Here is a 26,303-nt window from a genome sequence, read left to right as displayed (position 1 = left end):
GTATTTGTTTAGTGTAAATAAGTCCTTAGTAACCAAATATGTTGAATTTTCATCATTGTCATGGAAGATATTCATGTATCTTCTTGCGATATGTGTTATTCTAACCTCTTTTAAGTAAAACATGTTTTTTCTTTGGCTCATAATAAAATGGATAACTGAACAAACTTTTTCTTTGCAAATAAGTATTGTTGTGCAGAAAAGAAAGTCAAAACAAGCCTTTTAGTTCCCAGTCTTATGTTTTGGGAAAATTCCATGATTTTCTATACTGTCAGCCTCATATGCTATTTGTGGGTATGAAAACCAATAATGAGATAAAAAGATCTATAAAGTACTGTTTTCAGTGCCCAGACTATGAGAGTTCAAAAAAACTATTTCTGAATGTGTTTCTCATTTTTGCCATGTATACAGCCTTTTTCAATATACGAATGCATGTAGCAGAACACAAGGCAGAATTATCCCCAATCTGGGGGAGCAGACCAAGTATTAGATTTGCTCTAGAATCAATATCCTATGTCTAAATTTAATAAATCAGGTATTTCTTAATTCCAAACAAATAGAGCTTTCAAAAATCGCAAGAATTACATAACTTAAAAAGTCTCACGCTCCTTATGGCAAGTTCTCAGGAACCTCACATCTGGAAAAAATATGATTTTCACCATAGAAACCACAATTTCTTGTATATGTTATGGTGCACTGAGTATGAAAATGTAACTTGTGTTCAGAAATTTATTTGTTTAGTGTAAATAAGTCCTTAACAATCAAATGTGCTGATTTTTTTTTATCATTTCAATTGCAACGTCATAGAAGATATTCTTGTATCTTCTTGCGATATGTGCTATTCTAACCTCTTTTAAGTAAAACATGTTTCTTCGTTGGCTCATAATAAAATGGATAACTGAATACACTTTTTCTTTGCAAATAAGTATTGTTGTGCAGAAAAGAAAGTCAAAACAAGCCTTTTAGTTCCCAGTCTTTTACTTGGCATTTTATAAATGTCTTTTCTTTTTGTAGGCATAATATAAAGATGTGCAAAGTACTACTATTTGGCATCGATTCCCTGCTTTTAATTATTCCCTCAACAAATGGTATGTAAAATATGGTACATTTTACTATGAATGGAGTTTGTGATACGCGCTGTTTTTGAAGATTTTTAAAACTACCAGTCTATATGAAATTCTGACACAGCCTATAGTAGAGCATGTAGAGATAATTCATGATATAGTTTATCAAGAACGATAACTCTTGGCTCTTGGAAAGTGTCAATTTTATAGACAATGCATACAATTTTTTTATCTGAAAAGCACAGCAACCGAATAACAAATTAAGACTTATGTGCTTTGTAACTGATTCTGAATTACACATAAAATGAAAATGAAAACAATACCGAGCGTTTACATTAAAACATAATGTTTATCATTTCTAAATTTCTCAATTTAATCATTCAGGGATCTTCATTTTACTCTTGTTTTTTTTATTTTTCATTTTCGTCTTCCTTTTAAGACTAACTCTCATGAACTTTATGAAACACTATTAACTAAATTATATCTTGATATCTAGACGATGTTAATCGCTTTGTGCGAAACTCTCGCCTAAGGATTACAAACATCTCTTCAGAAGTATCACTCAATATAACACAAGAATTTTATATCGCAATTCAGACGATGTTGATCGCTATGTGAAACCATCGTCCAAGCTCTTTGACCACAAGATCAAGAAGAAAACGAATTATGATGATTGGGGGTTCTCGCACGACCGTCCCTTGCGGGCATTTTGTTAGTAATGTCAGTTAGTAGTAGAAGGTAGCAGAGCCCAGCCTTAGGGATACCTGACCGAAGAGTTCAGTCAGAGTATGTCCTACTAGCGGCTGATCATGGGCTGCTGTATTGACGCTCTGGCCTACTCCTAGATCCCACATGGGTCCGAGAGCGTTTCCCCACTCTAACTATTTGGGAGTCCGTCAACGTATAGAGTGGGCGCGAATTAACTAAGGGGGTTTTGACGTCCTTGACTACCCTGTCGGGACTCGCGCGGACGGCCCGATTTGGTGGGCTTTAAATAAGTTTGCTATTTATTTAAATTGTATTTTAAACAAAAATAAAAAAAAAAAAGAGAAATTATAATAAGTTAAAAAAAATAGGAAAAAGGTAATATAAATTATGAATAGCTGAAATGTTAGATATTAAATAGTAAATAGTAAGAATGAAATTTTAAAATGGACCATGTAAAAGAGGAAAATTCAAGTTGGATGGAGAAGAGCTAAGGACAACCAGTCGGACCCAGAAGGCGGAAGACCTGTGTGATTTAGTTTGCCAAATAGTATATGCGTTTAAGAGTTAAATGGGTGTGGTTTCGTGAATATCCAAAGGTGAAGTGCAAATTTAATAATTGATAATGCTAGAGTTTTAGTTACCAAAAGTGTATGCGTTTTAGAATGCCGAAAAGTTTATGCCGAGCCAAAAACTGTATGTAAATTTGCGCGAATTACTGATTGCAACGGCATTTATGGACCCAGGTCACATGACTTAACCATATGACTTGATCCGTCTATAAAGACAAAAGGGGTGGTTACAAAATATCGACCATACCTGAGCATTGAAAAAGATAGGTTTTCTCCATGTCAAATGAACTAGCCCTACTTACGGTATAGAAACAATTCAACTAAAACCAATTGAAATTGCCAAAAAAAAAAAACAAATGTAACTACTTTAACAATAGTATTGATGTTTGTTTGTTTGTTGGGGTTTAACGTCCGAGCAGCAATATTTCAGCTATATTCAGACGATGAACATGAAATTGATGATAAAATGAGCATGAGATGATGATGAAATGAAAAAGGGATTGGACACAAGGACAATGGGATCAATAATTTTTGATTGCCACTTGAAATAGGGAGAGGTGGGTAGGGTCAGGCAATTTAGCCTCCTGTGGCGGAGCCCTATGGTTCCTACTCCGGGAGAATACCACAGTAGGGTTCTTTAACGTGCGAGGAACGTGGCATCTTTCCCAACACGGTGCACCACTATGGTTTGCGGTCAGGTTTTCCGTATTATAGCCTGACAACCCCAGCATGTAACATGCCAGGGGTACCCCATTCCACCACCTGGGGCACACATCCCAGTTGCTCTGTGGGCAGAGCGCCTAACCCCGGCTAGGTTTCTGAGCACAATTTAGTCCCCTTTTACGACTAGCTTAGCGCTGCTGCAGGCCTATTCTTTTAACACCCGGACCTGCACGGGGCAACAATAGTATTGAATAAACTACTGTAATTGTACTTATTTTCACGGGAACGTAATGTCGTTATTACTGGTCTATGAACATATTCGCTGCTACTTATTTTCGCAGAAATTGTAGTTTTTCCGTATTGAATAGTGATAGAAATTCTCTTCAGTGCTTCATTGTATTGACCTTAAAATTGTGCACTATTCCTTACAATGACTGTATAAAGTTTGGATAATATTTTAAGTTCTTGCGATGGTCAGCGTTATTGTTTACTTAACAGATAAAAGGGATTCAACTTATGTATGTAATTTGCCGATAATTGCCGTCATATTATTTGTCGAAATTTAAACACAGTTGTGTAATTGACAAATAGAGGCGTGGATTGTGTGATGAAATAGATGTATGACTAGTCCGAATTTTCTCTGCCCCTGCAACCCTCCTCTTTTTTATTTGGATATTGATATGTCGGGTTGGGGTCAGAACGAAGTGTTTGTTGATCTCACGTGACCATCTGTGTATGACCAAATCTAGCTTGCGTCACGGAAAGTTGGAAATCGAAAGTAAATGGCTGCTGACCCTGGGTTAAGGCTTTCAAACTTCTTTTTACCGAGATTTGATGACAAATAGCCGATAAAACTTATATCAGCATAAAGAAAAATGAATCCCGAATCTTTGCAATCTCTTTCAAGACTTTGCAAGAAAATAGATAAAACGAGAACTAGAAGATATTGATTCTCTGTCAGAGTTGATAAAGGCCGTGAGGTAATTAATGTTGAAACGAACGAAAGTTTCAAGCAGGTCAATGAGTGCAAAGGCTACAGCGGTTTTCAAAGACCCCAATGTAGCAAAAACATTGTCAACTATGCACGACAAACATGTTGTCGTACCAGCAGACAAAGCCCAAAACAACATGTTTTTGTCTGCAAAACGTTTTACGTCCAATGTTAATTATCAGAGGTAGATGTAGAAAATAATAGCAGTGATAAGATCTATACTGCTACCACACTCTCCAACGAAGAGATTGTGGAAAACCATAAATCTGTGCTATCTTCTATTGGTCTCTCTACCAAGGACGATGATTGTGATTTACTGTCTATGTACTGGATTCCTAAACTCCACAAGAATCCATACAAACAACGTTTCATAACTGGATCTGCAAAATGTACCACCACACCTCTTTCAAAACTTTTAAATTCTATACTCACAACTGTCAAAGAGGGTCTACAGTCCTACCACAATACTTGTTACTCCCGTAGTGGTATTAATTCAATGTGGATCCTGAAACATTCGAAAGATCTTTTGAAAACAATCAGTTCAAGACTATTATCTGAATATAATAGCATTAAAACCTGTGATTGTTCAACCCTGTATACTTCTTTTCCTCATACTTAGTTAAAATCCCGACTTAAATATATTATGCATCGTTGTTTTTCCAAAAAAAACATGGTACACCTAGATACAAATATATAGTTCTTGGTAGAGATTCTTCATACTTTGTAAGAAGTAATTCCAAATCATCTTAAAAAAAAACAGAGGAAGATGTTTACAAAATGCTGGAATTTTTAATAGACAACATGTTTGAGGGATATATTTACCTAAATATGGTGGTAATCATTACTTGAAATCACGTTTTGTGTAGATTTGAGCAAAAATTTGGTTAGAAATGAGGAAAAACTCGCTTTCATTATTGCGGTTAAGGACATATAAGCATTTCCCTATGGCAACCTGAAAAATCCATTTTTGAGTACTTTTTTTGCTTTAGATGCCCTTTACTGGTCATGTTTTAACGTGAAAACACTGTATTTTTATATTTAAAGCCAAAGATATCACCTTTTGTGAAAAGTTAAAGATTTTGGGTTTTTAACATGTGGCCAAGAAAAAGGGGGAGGCATGGCAGAAAGAAATTATTAAAAATAGACCAATTTTTCAGAATATGATTATTTTAAAGGCTATCCCCTTATTCATATTGTTAAAAAACAAGTCGTGATTGAATTTTTTTATTTGAAAATTCAGAAAAAGTTCTTCGCAAATATTTAAAGCATTTAAGTATGGTAAAATATTGTCACTTTTTTACTCGCGCAACGTGGTTAACCTATATTTAACAATAAAATATTTAAAAAAGTGCTTGTCATATTTCACTGAAACTTTGCAAATGCATTCAGTATGTGTATAGGGAGATACTTGTATAGTTATTTAATTTTTCTAAGACAGAAAGTGACACTTTAGGTTACAGACCATCAATTCAACCAATGAGCATTTGGAACGTACGCAAAAATAGTCCTACGCAGAAATTACCCCTGTTCCTCATAGTGCTGCGAAAAAAGTTCTCATTTATTTAAAAAATTTAAACAGTTTCTGAATGATTTATAAATATAGCCCTATCTTGTGAAAACACTGGGATTTCCCATGCTATTTATAGACCCTTCACTTCCGGTGACCAGTACTGCACTGCAAGTCTGCTAACCCCACATGCCATTCTGAGGATTGTGAGCTGACATATGTAGAATCATGCTGATATATAGTCCTCTGCAGGTTAAAGTTAAGATAAAATCCAGAGAAGCCATTGAATATTGTGAAATTAGCGTAGAAGCCTATGGGAAGTGGAATTAGTGGTTTCTAGCCTTTATGGTCGTCATCATGAACTCGTGGATCGTTATGGTGTATTCATCTGCACCATAAAAACTGATTCATTCAACGGGTCATGGCTTTTTATGGGCAACTCGGCGGATGTTTCTAGAAAAGCAGAGGACACTTACCCTACCAGTGCATCTGGTCCATGCTCCCAGTTTTTAGTGGAGTCCGAGTTGCTCATTTGCTTTTGTAACTTTGTATGTATGATTTTAGAGTTTTCATGTTCTTTGGTGTGTATGTCTGTTTTCCATGTCTGGTCTTTGTCCCTGGATTACATTCTTTTGATTACCGCTATAACCTTGGTTACTCCTGTACATGTATTCCCCCTAAAAGACTGCCTATTTTCTTAGTTTAAAAGACTTATTCATAAGTACCTACTGACAGGAATTGAAATGTGTTTTTATGTTCCGAATTACAGAAAATGAATATCGTAAATTATTAGTCAGGATGTAGTTCGTTCCTAAGTATACAAAGGACTGATCATTATATCAATGCCTTTCAGTCAAGGAGAAAGTCTTGTTTATATATTTTCGAGAGTCAGTAACAGTATATCACATGTAGATTCTTTTATGCATGTACAAATGGACATCATACTTTTACTGTTTTTTGGCTTTACTGGATTACGATGAATTCAAGGTCAGATACTTTTTCAAGGTCATTATTAGAACATATATATGCGCTATGTTTAATAAAGTTGAATACACTTAGCTGAAGAAAATTGGTTTAGAAAAGGGCAATTACAGGTTTAATACCTAACTTTAGATCTTCTTTTGCATATCTCAACCATGAAAAGTTACCATTTTCAAGGGAATCTCCTTAAAGAAAAATGGCGGCTATGTCTCTGTCGTCTTTAATTTTTCGAAAACAAATTTTTCAATTATAAGTTTCTCAAGGGGTCCTACCAGATGCACTAAAGTTTTTATGCGATTGCCAATATCACTTTCAGACGGTTTTGCATGGTTTTCTCATGGTCAGCCTCTTAAACTTATGTTGTTTCCACATTTGCCGCAACTGTTCATGGTTCGACGACTGGGGTTGTATCATGCTGCGCTCAATTTTTCTTCAAAACTCTTTTCCTCTAAAACAACCGGGTCAATTTTAACCAATCTTGGTATTAATGCTCCTTATGGTGTTCTTCATAACGTTGATTTGGGAATTTTTTATTCATCGAAAAACATTGCCGAAGTTACTAAAAGTAATAAAAAGGGTCAGACAGAAGTTTTTTGCATATATTTCCAAAACTGTTAGGTTAAGCCAAATTGTGACTGTGCAAAAGTGTCCAGCATGATGCGATCTGTCTTTCGTCATATTTCTATGAAAACTGTTTAGCTATGATGGGGTTACTGCCCCTCTTCGGCATACTTATGATATATTTAATGTTATTACGTGAACAGTATCTCCCAAAGAAATGCTGGACAGAATATAAAAAAAAATGATAAATTAAAAAAAATGAGCGTTGGGATCAGTTCGTTTTGAGTTATTGGACTTCATTCGTACAAAATGGGATGATTTTATCCTGTCAATTTATATCCGAAGACCTATGCTACAATATCAGTGAATCTTTGGTAATCTGAAAATATTATTTACAGCACCCTTTCTATTTTTGAACAACAACGAAGACTAAAAGAAAGAAAAAAAATGAATAACTGTGCATAAGTTTATTATGTGTATCTTACAGCTGAGGTTTCATGGAAGGTAAAAAATCCCGCTGTTTTTAACACAAATGTATACCTTCTATGCATAATAAATGACGACTACTACAATTGTAAAAAGTTCGTGAAGCAGTGGCTTGGTGGAAAGGACTATGGATCTTTGTGCTACGGTACAGACTGTAGAGGTTCCACGAAGTATAGTATTATGAATTCAACTTGTTCGTATACATTAGTGATAAATCAATTCTCACAAGAAGATTTGAACTGCGAATACACATGTTCATATGGTGTTTCAAACATGCGTATGAACCTGACTGAAACGATGGGACGATTCAGATGTAAGTTTTAATTTAAGCCTTACTAAACATTAAACAATTTCATTCACTAGAATTTTAATGGGAATTTTGTATAGTCCAGACGATTAAGATGGACACCGGAATATATTGTTCATTTACTTTTGATACTTTGTATTTATTATGTTAGTTATTTTATGTTCTTTGTTGTGTTTATCTGTTTTCCATGTCTGGTATGTGTTCCTTTATTACATTCTTTTGGTGTCCGCTAGAATCTTTTCTTATCTTTTTTGGTTCTTGTTAAGGAGTAATCATGGGGAACTAAGGGTCCAGCAGAAATCAAAAGAATGTTATCCAGGGAAAAAGACCAGACATAGAAAACAGACAAACACAACAAAGAACATAAAGTAACCGACATAATACATACAAAGATACAAAAGTAAATAAGAAATTCGGACTCCACTAAAAACTGGCAGCATGGACCAGGTGCACAGGTAGGGTAAGCATCCGCTGCTGTTCTAGAAAAACCCACCGAGTTGCCATAAAAGTCAAGTCTGAGGTAGATAAAAGAGGAAATGAAAACTGACACGCTGAAAAAAATCAGTTATAATGGCGTAGATGGATACACTGCAACGATCCACGAGTTCTTGATGACGACCATAAAAGTTCTGTAGTGATGACTTCAAGCTAGTAGCAACATAACCCTGTTCCAGTAGCCTATTTGTTAGAATTCTAGCGCGATACAAAAATCTACCTAGTAACGGCAAGCTCTGGCATCACGTATGAGTTGTGATATGAAAACTCCATACGCAGGTGCTGAAATAACCATATTAGGATGTTTTAATTATCAGGAATTTGTGTGTGAACTACCGTTGTTGAAATGATAGTATTTTCATCAAAACATGATCTATTCGTTGTCCACAACTCCTCCTTAAGGACTTGTAGGATTGATATGAAACTCAAAAGAGTGTTCGATTAGCAGTTGTAGACGTGCATATTGACAGGAATCAGTCATATGTTATTATGTTATCAACAAAACGGGTATTATATGCTTTTTAAAGTTGGGTGTTTAAGAAAAGTTGGCAAATTGTGTATCAAAAGTGCTTACTTTTTCCACTAAAATGTGTGTCCAATATGAATCATGTGTCTTCATTGGTCATCAATGTACAGGGTTCAACAGGCTGTGGTGGTTTAAAAACCGTTAGGGGCAATGTATATAGTGTATATTACATTATTACCTTTTGTAACATGTAATATGATTTTCAGATTATCCAGAGGGACATGAAATTTCCAAAAAGCGTCAGCAAGATGACATGGATAGTTTAACTGTAGAATTTAAAAAGATTTATCCAAAGCCTGAAAATTGCTTCCTTTCGATAGTAAGTATAATGATATGTAGTTAAAGGGGAAATTATCAGTAACCATCGAAGTTGAAAACGATGGAAAATCCTTTGATTCGACAACACTGAAAGCACACACAAAATGAAGGACAGGACTAGCCTGACCCCGGGCTCTAATTGCTTCTTTCAAGATACCCGTCGTGCTGCTGATGGTCAAGGAAAAGAAGGATTTATTTGAGATAAATTTCGCTAGTCATATTCAATCAGGCAGGTCATGACGACGACCGTAGAGTTTTCGGAATAACGAACTTAATCAATGGGCTACATATACTTATAGAATTTTGCTTAAGGTACAAACATATAAGTAACAATTCCTAGAAAATTGATTTATTTGAGAGACGAAATTGTATGCACTTGATCCCGTTTGCATAATGATACTACAAGTTTCCATACAAAAAATGAAAGGATGGATTGTAGCCACTTTCCTATATGGAGAAGTTTCATAAATTTTGTCGTACACTTTATATGCTGATCTTAGTCTGTATTTTTTTCTTCACTTAGTGTTGTTGACGTTACCTTCTTAATGTAATCTATACCTCAAAAGGGTGAATTCAATACAATTCAAACGTTGCATAGTGTTCGTTGCTAATAAGGGGGCGGGGCATACCCCCCATTTAAAATCAAATAACAACCCCTACTGACGTCATACCTAATGTCAATATATGCTGAGTCATCATAGAATGACATTTTTCACCTCATTGAAAGTCTAAGATATGTTCAACATCACCAAATGGTAATAAAATTTACATTGAATATTCAGCATACAACTTACACAGTTCAAGATCAAAGCATTATATCTGAGTCTGAATAACACAGTGGATGATTGTACTTCTATCAAAGGCAGGCACACATAACCAAATGATTAGGAATCTGAATGAGGACTAGAACGGGGGTGTTGTTATTTAAAACTTGAAATTAATAAAATGTGGAAAACAATGAAGAAACGTCAAATTATAGTAACATAGTGCTGTACGAACTTTAAACAAGGACATAACAATGAATTATTTTTTTCGTCAATAGTATCTGGAGAAACTGATTGCATTTTTTTTCATCCCAAAGCTTTCCCGAGACACTCTTTTATTTTTTGGCCAGTTGTTATTATAATCTATGATCGTAACAACAATGTGTGGATATCATCCTGGGTGTGTCCCGCAGATCTCAAATGACGACGTAGATGGAGGTCTGGGTTCCATTTGTAGTCACTACGATAGCCATTCATTCACCTATAGGTTGTTCTGTCTTGCCAACGTAGTGCATACCACATTGGCACTGAAGAAGGTATTTGGTGTTTTCGGTTGTCCTAACTACCACATTAGCCAATTTTTAAAAATAAACTCTCTAAAACAAGGGCCAACAGTTTGAAATTTGATAAGGCTGTTGACCATAATGTGTCAATAAAAGATCCAAGTTCGTATTCAACGATATTGGGGCACTTGGATGTCTTTCCTAACTACATGAAAAATATGTTATCGTCTTTGCGGACAAAGCTTTAAGCAACTTTGTATTTGTTTGTAAAACCCATTAAATCAAACACCTTATACGTCGTTTTCGACTAGTTTCTATTCCGTTTCCGTTTTGTATTAAGATTGTACGTGTACCTATGTCGCGTGATTTTTCGGAACTCGGATGCATACAGAGACAGTACTTGCTGATTTTGAGAAAAAAATATTCCAAAATGCAACTGATGGTGTGTTATGCTTGTGTGTAAATCAGACACTAGAAAAAGTGCAAGCAAATACCCGTTCATGGAAGATGTTGAATTTTATCTTTTTCCAAAGAATAGATCTAGAGCACTCAAACACAAGTGAGTGAATCCTATTAGGCTATAGACCGTGGCACCATGTTCAATAAAGCAAACCAGAAGATACCTCCCTAATTTTCAGGAAACAACTATAGAATAGAGGAAATAAAGATACCATCAACATTTATAACAAAAAGTTTATCTTCAGCCAATAAAGGTGCCACATTCACAGGTAATAATGTACATGCAAACAATTCACCAGAACCACAAACCAGACAATTGCATTAAGAGTCTGAGCATTGAAACAATTCGTAACTCATACTGTTTGTATGTGTGGATGTAACCAATAAAACTGTTCCGTAATACGTATATTTTTCATGTGGGTTCCGTCGTTGATTCATTCTTTCGTAATATCTTGAATTAGATACTTCAGGTGACCACCTTCCGAATTGAAGAACGTAGTAAAAGGGCAGATAACCCAACGGTAAAGTTCGACTAAATCTGCTGATTCCGCGGGGTCGTGCTTCACGTGGATACCTAAATTGTTATTTATTTGTTATACGCACTAGACAAGGTAAGTTAGTTGTTTCTATTTTATTTTATTTATAGTTTATAAGTATTACTTATAATTGTAAACGGTTGACAATCTTTAAATATTTTAAAATTATGATTTTGTGGTAAAAGTGTTTGCCGCATTCATCATGCTTCTTAGCAAATGAAAAATGAAGTAGTGAACGGCACCCATTGGCACTTTTTCTGAAGCGATGAAATTGAGTTTTATAGTTAATAATGATTTAGTTTAAGCGTTATTTTATTGCAATTCACATAAATTTGTCATTTTTACAATTATTCATGATATCAGTTGTCTCCCTTCGATAAAGTCTTGTTCATATAATACACATAACTCAGCTTATTTTAAATTGCAATATAAGATATATATATATATATATATATATATATATATATATATATATATATATATATATATATATATTTGTACTGAATATTCAATACAAACATTTTACTATTTGTGTGTTAGTATTTTATGTAGATTTTCAAACTCATCATTAAAGAAGAGGGTGGTAACCAAAGCTAAGTTTTAATTATCTGTCCATCCTATAGCATATGAAAGTTTGTGGATAATGCAAAACACCATTACAATAAATACCAATTACAGTGTGACCAAGCTTAGGAAGATAATTTTTCAAATAATTTGCCAAAAAAAATTATAATAAACAATTATAGAATGCACATAAAAGTAAATTATTAGAAAAAAATAAGCAGTTTATTCTGGATGTTGTCTTCCCCCTCACCTATACCGTGTTCATGTAATACACATTTCATTTATATGATTGATCTTTTGCAGCGTATTTGTACTTTCTGTTAGAAAGAACAGTTAGACCTACCTGCTGCATAGTTAACTTTTCATCTCATTTAATGGTATGTATGGTAGCTTCTATTTTACATTTTGACATTAGCATGGGGCGGATCTATATAATTTGAAAATGTTTGAAGCAAGCTTTGGTTCCTCAGAAAAAGGGATGATATTATGACATGATTTAATTTGTATAGTAAAAAAGAGGGGTACTAACCCCTTGCACACCCCCAGGGCCGCCACTGAATTAGTTAACTCTATTAAATGATTTGGATTGATATATATTTAAATGCATATTGAAAACAAAATCTTATTTGGATGCTTGTTAAGATGTACTTTGTTGTAGTAACCTAACTATAAGGAAAGGGTTGTATTTTATTAATTCAGCAGGATCGTAAGAATGAAACGTTCATATTCTGTGCTTTTACAGAAAATGGCTAGAAGTGGTCTTATTAAAAGATTTTGGATGGAATTCCCAAAAGGTGATGATGCTAATGCAGCATTAATGTACAGATTTATCTTTGGTGAATATTTTGGAGTTCTCCAAGATAAAAATATGGCTGAGGAACTTCATGATGCCTGCACATATCCAGGAGACTGTAATTGCCGTACATGTGGGGAGAAGGCAAACATAATTGCTGCTGTTGATGATGATGATTTTTTTTATTTAGATTTTGTAGAGACATCATCAAATGAGTCTTCATCAGAAAACAGTCAGCTGATTGATGTCATAGGGTTTTCATCTGGTGATGATACCCTATCTGATTCTGATACAAAGTTACTTTTAAAACATTCTGAAAATTATTTTGAAAGTCAACTGTTGTCAGAGTCAGAGTACGCCAATGACAATGCAGATGAATCAGTCAGTGCAAGTTTCATTGATTCAGATGAAACACAACCTCCAATTTGTTTTCGAACCAGTCTCTATGACTCAATGATTCTTACACAGACTGATTCTCCTTTGCCTTCACCTGAATCAGAATGTACATTTGGCAGTGATGATGAAACTCAGCCTCCTATTGGCTATGAGGTTAGTTGCAGAGGCACTGCTCTAAATTTACAATCTGATTCCAGTGTTGAATTAGAATTTCATCTTCCTCCCATGATTATTCCTGAAGATAGTAATGAGCAAAGTGATAGAGATTCTTCACCTCATAATATCTTCAGCTATATCAAGCGTAGAAAGCGAAACCAGTAAATTCATCTTTAAATATTAATGCTACTATATTGAGAATAAGTTTTATTATCTCCCTTTGTTACTATTTTGAGAAAAAGAGTTTTATTGTCTCCCTTTCTTACAATAACTTAATAAAAACATTTTAGTTATATATTAACAGTCTGATTCTAGTGAGGAATAAGAATTTCACATCAAAACTTTTGATTATTCTAAATTTTTTTAAAAGCCAGCTATAATTGAAATGGATTTTTATGTATATAGCAATTACTGTAATAAGAAGTATAGTGTAAATTTTATTTTTTATTTGAACATAAAGTCTCTTTAGTATTGTATGGTATTATGTAAGAACCAATGAAGAATAATACGTCTATAAAGTGTCATCATTAATTGGAAATCCAAAACAAAATATTAGTGTGTGATAAAGGTGAGATAGCTAGCTTTGCAAAGTCTTAACTGTATTTCATTAAATGCATCTCTAAAAATCACACTGCTTATCATTTTATCCTTAGCTTCTTTAAATGAGGTAATGCAATACTAACATGGAACACATTCCACCTTTACCCATCCCTATTATTCGTTTTACCAATGGAAATGCTGTCCAGTTACTTAACTTTGCAAAGAGATATAAGGGATGTGGTTCTAGAAATATCCTACATCATTGGGTATGTTTAGCCACAAAAATAAATAAACAGGAGGTAGTTCCTTCAAGTATTGAGAAGAAAGTAAAAGCTGTGGCACATAGAGTGCGATTGTTAAGGGCGGCAAAAAACTCATGAACTATTTTCCTATGAACGTGAGGATTTCCCCAGAAAGTATAGGACAACAAGATACATAAACACTCATATTAACACCTTTAGTATTTTGAAGAAAAGGGTACAAGAGAAAAACATTAATATCGGAAATGAGAAGAAGAAGGTTATTAGAAGAAAAAAAGTTATTAACGATTTGAAAAGTGAAATATCCTTCCTAAAGAAAAAAAATCTTATAAAAATTAATTCAAGAAGCTGCCAGACTGTGAAAATTGAAGATAAGTGTGTAAATGTTGAGGACAAAACTACCCAGTGTAATATGTTTAGACAGGACACTCATTTATTGAAAAAAGAAATCATATATTGGCAAAATAAATGTATACAGGAACAAGAGAATAGAAATTGTACTTCAGATACTGGTAACAATGATACATTTACATGTATTGAAAGTAAAGACTCAGAAAGAGGTAATCCTTATTCTTAACAAATGAGGCAAAGTGTATTTAGCTGTTTAGGAAATAATGTTCCTATTCAAAACATTTCGTCTGTTGTAAGCAGTATCATTAAAATTTTTACTGATGAGGAAATTCTACAACTGCCATCAATTTCAACAATTCATAACATGATTAGGGAAGGTCGGTCAGTATGCAATAAACAGTTGGAAGTAGTCATCAATGATAATAAAGATATCACACTGATGAATGATGCAACTACAAAGAAAGGCAGACATTTTTATGGTAACAAAATTGTTACTAAAGATGGAGAATATACATTAGGTAAAGACAATAGACGTATGATTAATTTCACCCCATTTATGAGATATTTAGTAAAGTTCCAAATGAATTAATAAAGGTGGGTGGCACATGATGGTTTAACATTGTTAATTTGGAATAAATTAAAATTTTGTAACCAAATATTTATCAATTTTCTGCCTTCGTAACATTGTTCTCCAGTGCAAATTCTGCATTAATTAATTTGTGTTTTTTTCATAGTTTCTTCTACACAAAAATGTTTTTGTATAGAATTTTACATTATCACATGAGTTAGCTCCCTTACTTATAGTACATTCTAATCAAAGTAAACTGATATCAAAAAGGGCATAATAAAGTTTTTAGAGGTGAGGAAATTCAATAATATGGAATAAATTCATATCGTGTGCCATACAATTGAATTAATAGTGTTGTTTTTTTTGGTTAATAAGTATGAATTATCTCCCTTTGCATATATATATATATATATATATATATATATATATATATATATATATATATATATATATATATATAGTTTCACATAGATGTGTTCCAAACATTTTGTCCTAAGTAGGCTTTTAAAAAAATTTTAAAGCTGAAATAACTATTACAGGCATTAAGGAAATATCAAGTGGTACTGCTGAACATTATGTTGATGCTACAATGGAAATGGTTACTGATGTTACTGATCAAACATTATTTTTAGAAAAATTGAAAAACACAATGACGAATAGAAGTGCTACAGAATTAAAAGCAAATAGGTTACTCAGAAAACTTAAAGATAATGATGATAATGATAGTTATTTTGAATTTAATGAATTTAAATGCAGTGTGCATCATTTAATTCTGTTTGCGAGTGAAGCAGAAAATGTCATTAAACTTATTGAACAGGAGGAGGGAGTTAAATTTGAAAAACGTTTTAGAAATAAAGGTGAATCTTATACAGGAAACCTGCTAAGGTGTATATCTAAGCTTTTATACAATGACAAAGTTGGTAAACCATTAAGTTTTAAAAAATATTTAGAATCTTGTGGAAAAGAATATGTGCCTATTATGAATTATAAAGGAAATCGTTTTAATGTATTTTTTCATAATGTGTGTGGTTCATTCTATTTAAAAAATTTCATCAAATCTTTCATTACATCATGCTCTTCAGGACCATCACCAAATTTCATGAAATCATCTATTGTTCAACTATTGGAAAATACAACTATTTAATCAATTCTGTTTGCACTTACCATGATCAACATTCACATCACAACTCCATATTTCAGTTTGGGGTCTACCGATTTTAGAAATGTCTCCATTTTTTAATACTTTTGTCAACAATTGGAACAGATAACATTGAAACCTTCTTTAATTTTGGACCAAAGATATAGACTTTTTCCTGCTAGAAAATTTAATATTCCAGAGTACCAGTTGTGTATTTTTGATTTTGATTTCAATTCAGATGATGTTGTTTTAAAGATAATAAAAGCAGTTACAAATAAAATATTGAAGAAGGCTCAAAGTTTTTTCAAGGATGTTTTACCAGAAGGAAAATACTACAGTGTAAATGAAAAAAAACAAAGATAGAAAGTTCCACCTGTCCTTCTTCAAATATTGCTTTAGAAAGATTAATGGGCCAACTTGATCGCCACAAAGTTATTTCTCCAAATATAAACACAACTACCCTTAATACCAAGCTTTTATTGAAAAATAATAAAACAATGGAGTGGTTAAATATTACCCGCCATATTTTTGGTTCCCTGCTAATTTATTACTTTATGTGGTAAGACTCTTATTAAGTACCAGTTGTAGCATTTTCATTCGGAACTTCTGGTTTTGTCTTTTACTAAAGGTAAAGAGCAGAAATATGGCGGGAAATCATGGTATTTCAGCTCTTCAATTGTGAGATAATAGGGAACATTTCAAAATATCCATAGAAACAAGATGGCGGATAAACCATACATTCAATGCAAAATTCTCGTAGGAAAAATAAATTTTGAATTTTTTCAATCTCGGAGGTAAGAACGAAAAATAATTATAGAAGAATCGTAGTACAGAACGACATGAATAAAATGGCAAGTTTTTGAAAGGAACCGTCGAGTAATTACAAAAATAAACGCAAAAAACCGCAAACAATCTGAGGTGACTTGGACTATAGATTGATTTTTTTTCCTGAAGTCCCTACTTGAATGGTTCCGGCATATCAAAACTCACATGTTTTGCGTATTTTATACTTTTGATATACTTCTAAGTAGCTCATGGCACCAAATTGTAAGTTTATAACATATTATAATACTTTTGAGATATATTTAAAGTCCTGGTTAACCTGTATTTTGCATATCTTTCGGTAGTTCATGATGTTACATTGATTTTCCATTGCGTCATACAATTTGTTGTACGTTTTCTTATTTTTTAACTGTAAACCCATATAATATCCATATAACCCCTTCTTATGATTTTAAGCAACCCTTTACGCCTTTATTTTTTATTTGTTGCATCGCAATAGGGGCACGTTCGGTGATTTTTTTAACGTCCTAAATTTTGACCTTTTATGTATTGAAAATCACTGTAGGAATACATGCGAATCTTTTTAATTTTTCATGGAAAGTAATGTGGGCATCGATTTTTCTGCTTTGTCTTGTTAATCGCCAATATTTTACCGCAACTTTTCGATATGTTTTCAAACCTTTTTAGGAATTGAATCATTTTCATAATATGATTTTTGTATTGCCATATTTTATGTACATGTATTCATTTATTTCTGTAGTACATGTTGTAAGGACTGTCATATTTTGTATTTTCAGTATTTTACCCTCTACGGAAGTTGGTTCATCCATGAAGCTTAAAGAATTATCAATACTTCTTCTCTGTGTGACAGAACAAAAACATTCATTAGGCAGCACTTATGTGTCTATGTGTTTATGTAATAAGTTTTAAATATTAAAAAGTAGTTACTTTAATGGGCATGTTAATTGACTAATTTTACTGTGAATTAATGGAAAATTTATATTATATACAGCTATACAACTTTCAGTTGCTCCAGATGAAAAAAATCAACTAAGACAACCAATATATACTGTCCGGGTTCAATGTGAAAGAAAGAAAACAACAACAACAGAAATACTGATAGGAATGTAAACTTAAATCATATACTGTAAACCTAATAATTTTCGCGGTGTACTAATTTTCGCTATCTTGGCAATTGTCTCAAGAACGCGCAAATTAGTACCTGCGAAAATATGTTCACATAGCCAAGTCTTTTGACCGTGATAATCATGGTTTCAACAATTTTGAATAGAAACTTCGTTTTTTTGTAAGGATCGTATCATTCAATGCAAACAAGTATGCATTTATACTTAATCACTTATTAAAACTTATACGGTAAAAGGATGTGGGTTATAATTTCTGAATTTATGATCTTGTTTATATAATGATTTGCATCAGTGACCAAAGAGTATAAGAGTTATATGCTGTTTTATTTTTGGATGAGTCACATTCAGCTGATCACTCATATGTTCAAAGCAGATTCCACAGGGAGTTTAACACATCAATTAGCAGAGAAGACTACACAAACAGCATTGGATCTCAGGCAGACCTTAGCTCCAGTGTAGTTCAAAATTTAATAAGTGAAAATGAAAGTTTAACATTCTACTATTGCATCAAACTCATATAATGAATATTGTGACATCATCAGATAAGAAAGTAATTTTTGCACTGGCATGCATTATTAGCTAACAAATATTTGTTGGAATATTTAATATCCTAGAACCTGCATTTCTTAAGTACTATGGTGGTGTTGCTAGTACAGATGAGAAGTATGAAAATTGTGGGAAGAAACCAGCTCAATCAAGGAAATTGACAAAATATGAGGAGTACACTTTGATTTCGATAAGGTTACGACATGCAGTTCCCTTAACAATACTTCCCGATTTTTTTAATGTATCAAGTGCTAGAGTTTCCCAAATCTTCACCACATGGACATGTCACATATCTGAACTTGCATGTCTACTTATCATATGGCCATCTAGGCAATTAACTCAAAAACTCAAGCCTGTATTTCTTAAAAGGAAGTTTCCAAAATGTAGAACCACTATTGAATGTACAGAGATATTTATTGAAAGACATAGAAAGCAAACTGCATAGGCTAAGACCTATAGTAACTATAGAAGTCATAATACATTTGAAGCTTTAGTTAGAATAACACCAACTGGGGCCTTCAATTAATTGTCAGAGGTATGGGATGGTAACACGTCAGATAGATTTATCACAGAACATATTGGTTATCTTGAAATAAAATTCAGCTGGTGATGTAGTAATGGCTGATCGTGGTTTTCTGATACGAAATTTATTAACAGAAAAACGTGACTACTTAACTCTTCCTTCATTCTCACGAAAGTGCTCATGGGGAAAAGGGAGACGACTCAATGCATCTGAAATTGATGATTGATTTGTAAACAATGTATTTAGCGAGGCATGATCGGGTAGCAATGATTATAATGTATGCTTTCACTATTTTAAGCTACAAAATAAAAATGGATAAAATACAATTAATAGGAGGTACTTCATAAACAATATATTGTTCGATACTTATGATGATAGGATCTCCACATTTCTTATGGATGAATATTTCTTAAAAAAATAGGATATATATCAATATTTCAAGAAGAAAAAAATTGAGTCATTCTTAGTGTTATATGTAATTCATTTTATAAGAAACAAAAGACAGGTAAAAGGAATAAATAATAACATGAATTATGCGTCATAACTTTCCTTTGGATGGACCATTTGATAGGGTTAGATAGTGTAATGCACCAAATGCTGCATAAATCACCCATTCACAACACAGTGTTATAAATGAGGTTAACCGTCCTCAGCAAACTAGAATATGACATTTTTTTAAAATTAAGTTCACGTGTTTTATGAGTGTTTCCTTGAATACATCAAAATGTTGACAATTTTATTATAAATACATTAATAACGAGAAAACGAATTGTTGTGTATTCTAAAAGCGTATTTTGGCATATATTTAATGCTCGAATATATGTTTTCTTTTACTTTTAGAACGGGAAGAACTTGAGCGGCGTTCTCAGTAACTCATCACGACCATCATTCTTCTATACGGCGAAGTACACGTTCACACAACCTGCAACTGTATGTAAGGATACAGCGGGGACAATTTTCTGTACTTTCGACAGTAGTGACATCAAGAATTTGACAATGATAGCTAACAACACCTGCGAAGGTACTATAATAAAGTATTTAACCCATTTGGCATTATATATACATGGTCAAAAGAAAAAAATCAAGGGCTACAATAGAACAATGTACATTTGAATATAACATGTATAACTGTAATGATGATAATTCCATTATTTGCAATCGCAAAACTGATTGAAGTGTAGTCGCAAAATTTGAACGTTGAAAGCCTCGTTTTTCCTTTTTTTAATTGTTTTTATGAATGTACGGGATCTTTCCGCTTATACGGTTTAATTTTTGGTTGCAACTGATTGTTAGTTTAAAAAATAATGCAATGTTTACAAACTAGCTCAATAACTGCTATAAATTTAACCACATTAATAATCAGTTCCTTGTCTCCCCTTTTCTATAATACCATATACAATGTATAGTTTGTTAAATTAAAGCAACACATTTTACTTTTTTATTTAAGGTAGTGATGATAATATTCCTTTGGCAGTAGTAATTACAGTTATAGTTATAGCTGCTGCATGTTTGATATTACTTGTAATAATTCAGAAACGACTTGGGTAAGTTTTAACTTTCTTTTATATGCTTTTAGTGTTGCGTAATTACCCCATACATTGTTTTCGTCTTATTTAATAATAATAATAAAAAATTATCTTGGTACACGAGTATGATTGCCATTCAATGCACAGCAAGCATGTGCTTCATTCTTTTTCATTTAAAATTCATCAGCAATTGCTTGCCAATCATGTTTGTTGGTTGGGTAGAATATTACTTCATCTTTTATATTCCTGAACAATTGCCTGAAAAACCTCGGGTAAAGAAGTGTTTATGGTATTGCGTGCAAATCTAAAGTCGTACTTAAAGGTCGGATACTTGTCATCGGCAGCTAAGTGCCTGATGGCGATGTCAGGCTTAAAGTCTTAGTTCGCGTTTATTTTTTAAATATGAGTATTCATAGAGCTTACTTTAGTTTTCGAGAAAGAACTAATTCGTTTCTGCTAAAGATGCCTAGACAAAACGTACAATTTAAAAATGCATTTCGTCGATTTTGAGGAGTCTACGGCTTTTCTAAACGGGTCTTCGGAGTCTTGGACAAACTCCATTGATTACTTCAACTAACATCTCTGGTATCTTAAAAAACTTTAGAAGGAAGGCTGATCCTCAATACGTAACTCTTCCATAATTTGATCATAGCGGTAAAACTGTAGTCTTATTTCAACTGATAGCCAAGGGCGAACCCGAAATGACCTAGTTTTTGACTTAAATGTCTTGTTCTTGTTATTCTTCTTCTTCGTCGCCTTCAGACTAATAAAACAGCAGTCTGATTTTGTAATTGTTTAAAATAATTCAGAAGGACGACTACATTCGATTGTGTGTCCATAGTTCAACGGGATTGGGTACTATATGAACAAACTGTAGAGTTTTTAAACCTTGTTAAGTGGCAATGACATGAGCATGAAAAGACGATGAAATGGACGTTTTAGCTATAGACGGGTCGTAATAAGGATGTGGTAAGGACGGCAAGGGCGTGGTGAAATCTTGCTGCTTTGGTCTTGCATAGAGTGGAATGAATGTGTTATGGTTCTAGTTCAAATGTGGGTCGTAGTGGGAACGAAATGACATAACATTGCATTATGATCGCAGAGCAGTCTTTCCGTACCAACAATGCTGTAATGACCATGCCGATTTTATCACAAAATTACTACACTCTTGCCACGCTTCTACCGCCACCAGATTTCAATACGACCGCACTACGCTGGTTTTAAACATGGTCTGTCCACGCTCATATAGATCATAAAGACGGAACTACATTCTGACCACAACCTAACTGCGATCATCACGGTCGTGCCGTGATCGTAAAAAACGCCATCATTTCTGAGAGTGTAGTGCGATCGTAACTTAGTGTAACAATATATTACCCAAAAGGAAGGTGAAGAATGATTTGGAGGTTGTGACTTGAACCATTTACGAATAAGGAGCCATGAAGGGGCAACTTTGATTTTGGTCAATTTGTGTCTTGTTGCAATCAAATTTCAACGCTGTATCAGTTTGAATGGTGTGTACTTGACTTTCCTAACTGTTCACGGTTCGATCCCTGTGGTCAAACTAAGCGCGCTCTACAAATCATTGTATTTAAAGGACCAAGGACAAACATTTCAAAGAATTGAACTATGTAACTCCAGTAGACGCACACAAATGTCCATGCTATTGCTCCATTATTTTTTGTTGCACAAGAAGTGGTAAGAAACAAGCATTTTCCTAATGTCCGGTTAAAAATTGTGAATGTAGTTGAACTTCAAGATACCATTCACAAATGGCGTCTTGGGTTTAATTTTAGGGTTGTGACTCGAGTGTGAAAAAGATATAAACAAACGTTTTCGGATTTTTGCATGATTAGTTGTGTAAATGTTGTAATTGTACCAAAAGATACCGTACCTCTTCAATAAAGTTCTGATTTACTGTGGAGATTGTGCTTGGGACGAATTATGAATTATTTAACGAAAATTTGTCAAGATGATTATCACCCCTTGCAAATATAGTTTGGGGGATATGTAGGTTTCACCTTTAGTCCGTCTGTCAATCCGAACTATTTTCTTAATAACTTGCAGCATTGTTATGAAACTTTGTAGGATGTACAATAACATGGTGATTTATACTCTCATTAATTCATGTTTGGGCAAACATTGTAGAAATGACGGCTGTAAGACTTTATGTTGTTTCAAGTAGATTTACAGTCATTTTCTATTATTGTGTTGTCAGTAAAAAATAGTACTGATTTCCGTTTTGAATTTGGTTGTGTTGGCAATGATAATGGCAGCAAAATTGTGTGTTAATTGCTTAGTCTATCCCAATAAACACTGTGTCCAATATGAATCGTTCGTCTACATAGGTCTCCAGATGTATAGGGTTCAACAGTCTGCGGTTGTATTAGTACCATAATAGGCAAGGTCTAGTTTTGGTCAAATTCTTATCCTTTGTTATATATCTAATTGCAATCAAAATTCAATTCTGGGTGAAACTTACGTACCCCAACTGTTCAGGTTTTGACTTAAATGGTCAGAGTAGGCTTTGCCCTCAGAAACTTATTTTTTTTCAAATTTGAATAATTATGTAATTAAATCTTTTTTTAAAATGAATATACATGGCTTCGATTCATTAGTCAAAACGTTTAAAGACAAATACGTGTTTAAAATATTGCTTATCTATATGGATTTCTGATTTTATTTATATGTAGAACATGTAGAAAACGATGCTGTTTACCCCGAAAAGATGATGATAAACTCTATAAAGAGGTAGGAAGCTTGAAATATATATACGTTCTATTTGCGTTTAAAAGTAATACGCTGAACATTAATACAGTCTAAAGTGTAAGTATAACATGATAATAACAAAGGAACAAAAAATGAAAAAAAATAGTATTTGAATATCTTTCAATGATAGTTTAATGGCTAATATATGAAACGATAATTCTTTTCTCTCAAATCCAGTTGTGTTGCACTGTCACATTTATTGGTCAAGCTGTATATAATTGATAAAAAATGAAACGAGACATCACGTGATGTTCTCCATCAATACATAAACGTAATTATTTAACGATATCTGATTTATTATTCAATCTAGGAAATTGTTCATCTTTGTTTTTTTTTTAGGAAAGAGGAAGAACCGTGGCACTAATTTCGGTCAAGGAGAATAACATGGAACATGAAACAAATGCCATTGAACAAAATAATCAGATATAGTCACAAATGCAACACATTGTTACTATTACTATTATTGTGTGGATTTGAAGTAATTGAAGTCATAACTACAGAAGTTTTATGGCCGTTATCATGAACTCGTGGATCGTTATGATTTATTCAATGGGTCATGATTTTCCTTTCCTCTTTTGTCTACCCCGGACTTGACTTTTTATGAGCAACTCGGCGGGTGTTTCTAGAAAAGCAAAGGACGCTTACCCTGCTTACCGGTGCAACTGGTCCATGCTCCCAGTTTTTAGTGGAGCTTAATTTAGTCCGTTTAATTGTAAAAGCGTTTATTATATTATATAATGCAAGAAAATATTAAAACATACATAAAAGGAGCATTAAAGATCTTCTAGATACAAGTAAATTTAATTGCTCCGAAGTTAGTTCTGTCATATCGCTTTAAAGTGGAGCAGAGTTCGGATCCTGCAAAACCGATTGAACTCCAAAGCTTGTTCAGCGTGTACTCATGTTCGAATGTTTTTCATCTTAGGCATATTTGACGCCCTTACTTCGAATTTTCAAGTTGTTTTCATCAGACTACGAATATATAAGTTTTTTTCCTCAGATATATTAAAGAGAGGGTTAGGATCCCAAGGATCGGTTTAATCTCACCGCATGCAATGCGCCTGTCCCAAGTCAGGATTTTATCAGTGGCAGCCTAATAAAGTATACGTCAACTCTTATAAAAATCAAAACTAAATATGCAAGTTTTATTCGTATATCTATGTATTCTGACAATGTGTAGGAATATTTTATTTTTATCGGTGTGTATATTTACTTGTGTCATCAACTCAGTGCCCACTATTTACACTAAAGATAGGGGTACTTACTTCGCATATTCTATAAATCAATGAATCAACAGTGTTTGATCAACGCTTACCCTACCGGTGCACCTGGTCCATGCTCCCAGTTTTCAGTGGCGTCCGAGTTGCTCATTTACTTTTGTTGCTTTGTATGTAAGATTAGTTAGTTACTTTATGTTCTTTGTTGTGTATGTCTGTTTTCCATGTCTGGTCTTTGTCCCTGGATTACATTCTTTTGATTACCGCTATAACTTTGGTTCCCTTGATTACTCTTGAAAAAAGTTTGAAACGATTCCTATATTTTTAGCTTGTTGACCTAAGCAGTTATTTGTTACTTAATGTTTTGGACTGCACCTACATTAAAGTTTACTACGGCATTACTTTTATATTTGCAATTGCATGAAGACCTTTTTTTTACGTAGACATTTAATGACATATTTTTTTTATTAAAGTCCATTGGACTCAATTGAAATTTTTTGTTTGATTAAACAATGTGTGGTTATCAGCTGCTTTTGAATTTTTAACTAGCCCACTTAAAAACGAGCATTTTTCCGACGCAGTTGGTATAGTTCCGCTTTTTACTCTTTGACCTTAAAGACGCTCTCCCATGGAAACACAAGTCACCTGATCGTAGTTCTGTTACCCGATTGGCCAAATAGTGACAACATAGTGGCGTTCGAAAAAATGTATCGAAAATTGAAATTGCGTGACATGTATTACTTCCTGAAGAAAATGTAGACAATTGTAAGTAAAAAGAACGAAATTTTACTGCGTCGGCTTTTTTGTAAAGATAGTACTTGTTTTCGAGGTAGTGGTTGTATTATGTTTCGATCTCATGATGTCAACATATTTTTATGGTTCGTTTTGTTATTGTATTTTCCCACCACTGTCCTAGACAACAAACATGTTTCACCCCGCCATATACTTTAAATGTCTGTCGAAAGCCAGAAAGCTGTAATCCAGTGTTTGATGTCTTTTTTAAGTTCATTGTTATTTGTATTTTTTTTTTTTTTTTGCTATAGATTAGGTCGATTTTGGTCTTTTATAAATAGTTTCACTTCATTTAATTTCGGGCCTTTTAAACCTTTTATAGTATAGGTTTCGTCCATCATTGAGGACAGTGTGGTGACTTGTAGATGTTAAACTGTCCGATCCTTGGCTTTTTTATGGATTCCTGTCTAACTGCCAAACATACCACATCTCCCAATTTTATAGCAAACCAGTTCTAAAAGTGATATTGGGCTGATATTTTGTATGTGGGTCAAGTATGAATAGTTACAAATCATATTTAAGTTTCGTTCCGCTCCACCAATATTTTATCAAGTAATGGCCCTTGGACTTTGAAATTTCACTAAAATCGCCATTTACGGCACTTTTTTCGCATACGTTTGCAGATATTGGGCTGATATTTTGTATTCGAGTCAATTATGATTATTTCCAAATCAACGTAGCCGTAGAGCAATTCATGAAAATGGACCACCTCAACATGCGTGGGATATGCTTGATCCGGAAGGAAACATTAGGAATTTAGATGATTCTGCAAGTAGACCAGACGATAATGATGGCAGTGAG

General features: G+C 33.6%; 2 protein-coding genes and 1 pseudogene across 4 annotated transcripts in view; all 3 read left to right on the top strand.

The window, feature by feature from the left end:
- LOC148608604 (uncharacterized) overlaps positions 1-25,233 on the top strand; it is a 30,950-nt gene extending 5,717 nt beyond the window's left edge. For both annotated transcript variants that reach the window (XM_088543809.1, XM_088543810.1), the window contains exons 2-8: positions 1,012-1,085; positions 7,529-7,840; positions 9,062-9,174; positions 20,039-20,219; positions 20,646-20,742; positions 23,418-23,475; positions 23,833-25,233. In XM_088543809.1, the coding sequence (XP_088399935.1) occupies positions 1,012-1,085; positions 7,529-7,840; positions 9,062-9,174; positions 20,039-20,219; positions 20,646-20,742; positions 23,418-23,475; positions 23,833-23,922 (925 nt within the window). In that variant the 3' untranslated portion in view covers positions 23,923-25,233. The remainder of the gene's footprint in view (positions 1-1,011; positions 1,086-7,528; positions 7,841-9,061; positions 9,175-20,038; positions 20,220-20,645; positions 20,743-23,417; positions 23,476-23,832) is intronic.
- LOC148608606 (uncharacterized) lies at positions 11,436-13,970 on the top strand. Its single transcript, XM_088543812.1, has 3 exons — positions 11,436-11,510; positions 12,303-12,376; positions 12,742-13,970. Exons 2-3 carry the CDS (start codon positions 12,374-12,376, stop codon positions 13,507-13,509), a joined length of 771 nt encoding a protein of 256 aa, XP_088399938.1. The 5' UTR covers positions 11,436-11,510; positions 12,303-12,373; the 3' UTR covers positions 13,510-13,970.
- Positions 14,094-20,004, top strand: LOC148608605 (uncharacterized; annotated as a pseudogene). The gene is made up of 5 exons (XR_015915337.1): positions 14,094-15,068; positions 15,260-15,279; positions 15,603-16,196; positions 16,302-16,995; positions 17,782-20,004. The product of XR_015915337.1 is annotated as an uncharacterized LOC148608605 (transcript).
- Positions 25,234-26,303: the final 1,070 nt, after the last annotated feature.

Source organism: Perna viridis, chromosome 9, assembly GCF_037379345.1.
Source record: "Perna viridis isolate PV_CMFRI_1.1 ecotype Kerala chromosome 9, ASM3737934v1, whole genome shotgun sequence".
Lineage (NCBI taxonomy): Eukaryota > Metazoa > Mollusca > Bivalvia > Mytilida > Mytilidae > Perna > Perna viridis.
This window is presented reverse-complemented; position numbering and strand designations above follow the sequence as displayed.